At 60.1% G+C, this 599-nt stretch overlaps 1 protein-coding gene across 1 annotated transcript in view; it reads left to right on the forward strand.

Moving 5' to 3' along the window:
* LOC104522419 (ankyrin repeat and SOCS box protein 1) overlaps positions 1-529 on the forward strand; it is a gene marked incomplete at its 5' end in the record, with an annotated part of 2,879 nt that extends 2,350 nt beyond the window's left edge. Inside the window, one exon of the mRNA XM_010164707.1 lies at positions 223-529. Coding sequence (XP_010163009.1) covers positions 223-529 — 307 coding nt within the window. The remainder of the gene's footprint in view (positions 1-222) is intronic.
* Between the last annotated feature and the right edge of the window lie 70 nt (positions 530-599).

The raw sequence follows: 599 nt of genomic DNA on the forward strand, positions 1-599 counted from the left end.
CCCAAACCATTCTATGATTCTATGGTACCTACCTGCAGCACTTAGTCAAGTTACAGGCAGGAGCTTTTCAGGGCTGCTATAAAGCACCAAAAACAGGGAGAAAAAGCTTCAAGGGAGCTGTTAGGCCTCTCTCAGCATCCTCCTCCAGGGCTGGGGTAGGTGGGGTGGTGCAGGGTGGCAGGAGGCCTTCTCTAACCCAAGGCTTTTCCCTCCCAACGCCAGCCGGATCAACGAGAAGTCGGTGTGGTGCTGTGGCTGGCTCCCCTGCACGCCGCTGCGCATCGCCGCCACCGCCGGCCACGGGCCCTGCGTCGACTTCCTCCTCCGCAAAGGGGCCGAGATCGACTTGGTGGATGTGAAGGGCCAGACCGCCCTCTACGTGGCTGTGGTCAACGGGCACCTCGATTGTGCCAAGATCCTCCTAGAAGCTGGGGCTGACCCCAATGGCAGCCGGCATCACCGCAGCACCCCTGTCTACCATGCAGCACGTGTGGGCCGGGCAGACATCCTCTGGGAGCTGATCAGGTGAGAGCTCGGGTGCAGGCTGGAGATGGGCCTGGTGGGAACAGGGGTGGCTCTACTTAGAATCATAGAATGTT

The sequence above is a fragment of the Antrostomus carolinensis genome, unplaced genomic scaffold (genome assembly GCF_000700745.2).
Source record: "Antrostomus carolinensis isolate BGI_N321 unplaced genomic scaffold, ASM70074v2 scaffold35073, whole genome shotgun sequence".
Lineage (NCBI taxonomy): Eukaryota > Metazoa > Chordata > Aves > Caprimulgiformes > Caprimulgidae > Antrostomus > Antrostomus carolinensis.